We start from the raw sequence: 2219 nt of genomic DNA, 5'->3' as shown, positions 1-2219 counted from the left end.
TATAAAAATATTATGTTATGCATGCATGCATGCATCTAGGCCTATAAGGTGTCTATACACTATATATATGTATTGTTGCTGCATGCAGCTGCTGCTGCAGCACGTAGCTGAGTATACACCTGAATATATTTATTTATTTATTTATTTATTTATTGCATGCATTAATAATATAAATATAATCAATTATATTTATATAATAATTGCTGCTGCTGTTTATTTCCTGCTGCTGCTGCTGCTGCTGCTGCTGCTGCTGCTGTCTGTATTAAGGAAGGAAGGAAAGGATACATATATATAAATAAATAAGGGAAGGACACGCTGCTGCATGCATTATCTATTAGAGCAGCAGCAGCAACAGCAACAACAACAGCAACAACAGCAGCAAATGAAGGAATAATAGCAGCAAATGTTATTGTTGTTGCTGCTGCAGCAGCAGCAGCAGCAGCACCAACAAGTGGGCCGGCCAGCAGCAAGAGGCTTCGAGTCATCTTCCTCTTTTGCTGCTGCTGCTGCTGCGTCTCCCACAGCAGCAACAGCAGCAACAGCAGCAAAAGGGAGATAAAGAAGAACTAATTAATATAGACATATAAATAAAATAAATAAATAATATTTAATTTAATTATTATAGTGTATATGCACACAAAAGGGGGTCCCCGTCTCGCAGCAGCAGCAGCAGCAACAGCAGCAGCAGCAGCAGCACGAAGGCACCACCAGCCTGGTGGGCTAAGTGTGCTGTGTGCAAATTGGGGTGTATAGGCAGCTAAATATACAAAAAGAAAGGAAAAAATAAATAAAAAAGAATAATAAGTAAATAAATAATAAATAAATAAATAAAAATATACTTATATAAGCATAGATCGTGCTGTATATTCTCCCCTCTTGCTGCTGCACCCAGCAGCGCAGCAGCAACAGCAGCAACAGCAGCAGCAGCATCAACAGCAGCAAAAGTAGCAACAATAGCAATAATTACCTTCTTTTTTATGTTTATTTTTGCTGTTTTTTTTATATAAATAATTTATAAATAAATAAATAAATATAATTATATTTATTTTTCTTCTTTTTTCCTTATTTTATTCTTCTTACTGCAGCAACAAAAACAGCAGCAGCAGCAGCAGTCATAATACCACACACCACCCCCGCCGCCTGTTGCTGCTGCTGCTGCTGCTGCTGTTGCTGCTGCTGCTGCTACTGCAGTATAATAATAAGAATAATATATTTATTTATTTATTTATTTTTTTTATTTATTTAATAAAGATGAAGTCTTTACGTTTATTGTGTTTACCTTCGGTGGGGTTGTTGTTGTATGCATCAGGTGCAGCAACAGCAGCAAGGCCAGGAGGAGCAGCAGCAGCAGGAGCAGCAGGAGCAGCAGGAGCATTAGGAGCATCAGGAGGTTGGTATATAACCAATGGTTATGTAGGAAATGATGAGGAAAAGAAGAATAACAGTATAATAAATGATGAAAACAGCAGCAGCAGCAGCAGCAGCAGCAGCAGCAGCAGCAACAACAACGGTGCAGCAGCAGCAGCACTAGCAGCAGGACAATTAGCCTTTGACGGACTCCAAGCTATAGGCAATTTATTTGATTTCTTAGGGGAAGGAAATAATACAATTGAGGATAAGATAGAGGCAGCAGCAACATTTATAAGGGCGTTGCTGCTGCATATACACCCGGATAAGGAAGCAGCAGCAGCAGCAACTGCAGCAATTGATGCTGCAGTTAAGAGCGAAAAATCTTCATCTATTATTATAAAAAAAATTGATGAATTAATTAATAAATTAATTATATTATATAATAATTCAGGTGTACGTACACCTGAGGAGGAGGAAGAAGAAGAAAATATAAAAAAAGAAATAAAAGAATTAAAGGAGACACTTTTTATTATAAATAAAACAGCAGCAAGAGAGGCATTAGATGCATATGGTATACCTATAGATAAAAAGGAAGAAAAAGAAGAAAAAAAAGAAAAAAAACAAGATAATATCTATAAATATATTAATATTCATGATGCTATTAATACATATATAGATGATATTATTCATCTATATGTAGATAGATTATTATATAAATATGCTCCTTATATTGATTAATTTAATTAATTTATTAATTAATTAATTAATTAATTAATTTAATTAATTAATTAAAAAAAAATTATCTATGCATGCATGCATGCATGCATGCATGCATGCATGCATGCATGCATGCAGCAGCAGCAGCAGCC

At 35.7% G+C, this 2219-nt stretch overlaps 1 protein-coding gene across 1 annotated transcript; it reads left to right on the top strand.

The window, feature by feature from the left end:
* Positions 1–1251: 1251 nt before the first annotated feature.
* Positions 1252–1921, top strand: EMWEY_00051790 (hypothetical protein, conserved; the record flags this gene model as incomplete). Its single annotated transcript, XM_013479766.1, has 1 exon — positions 1252–1921. A coding segment is annotated over one exon (670 nt), but the record flags the coding sequence as incomplete, so codon positions are not given.
* Positions 1922–2219: the final 298 nt, after the last annotated feature.

This window comes from Eimeria maxima, genomic scaffold, assembly GCF_000499605.1.
Source record: "Eimeria maxima Weybridge genomic scaffold, Emw_scaff1351, whole genome shotgun sequence".
Classification (NCBI taxonomy): domain Eukaryota; phylum Apicomplexa; class Conoidasida; order Eucoccidiorida; family Eimeriidae; genus Eimeria; species Eimeria maxima.
The sequence above is the reverse complement of the archived record's forward strand: the minus strand, read 5'-3'. Positions and strand labels throughout refer to the sequence as shown.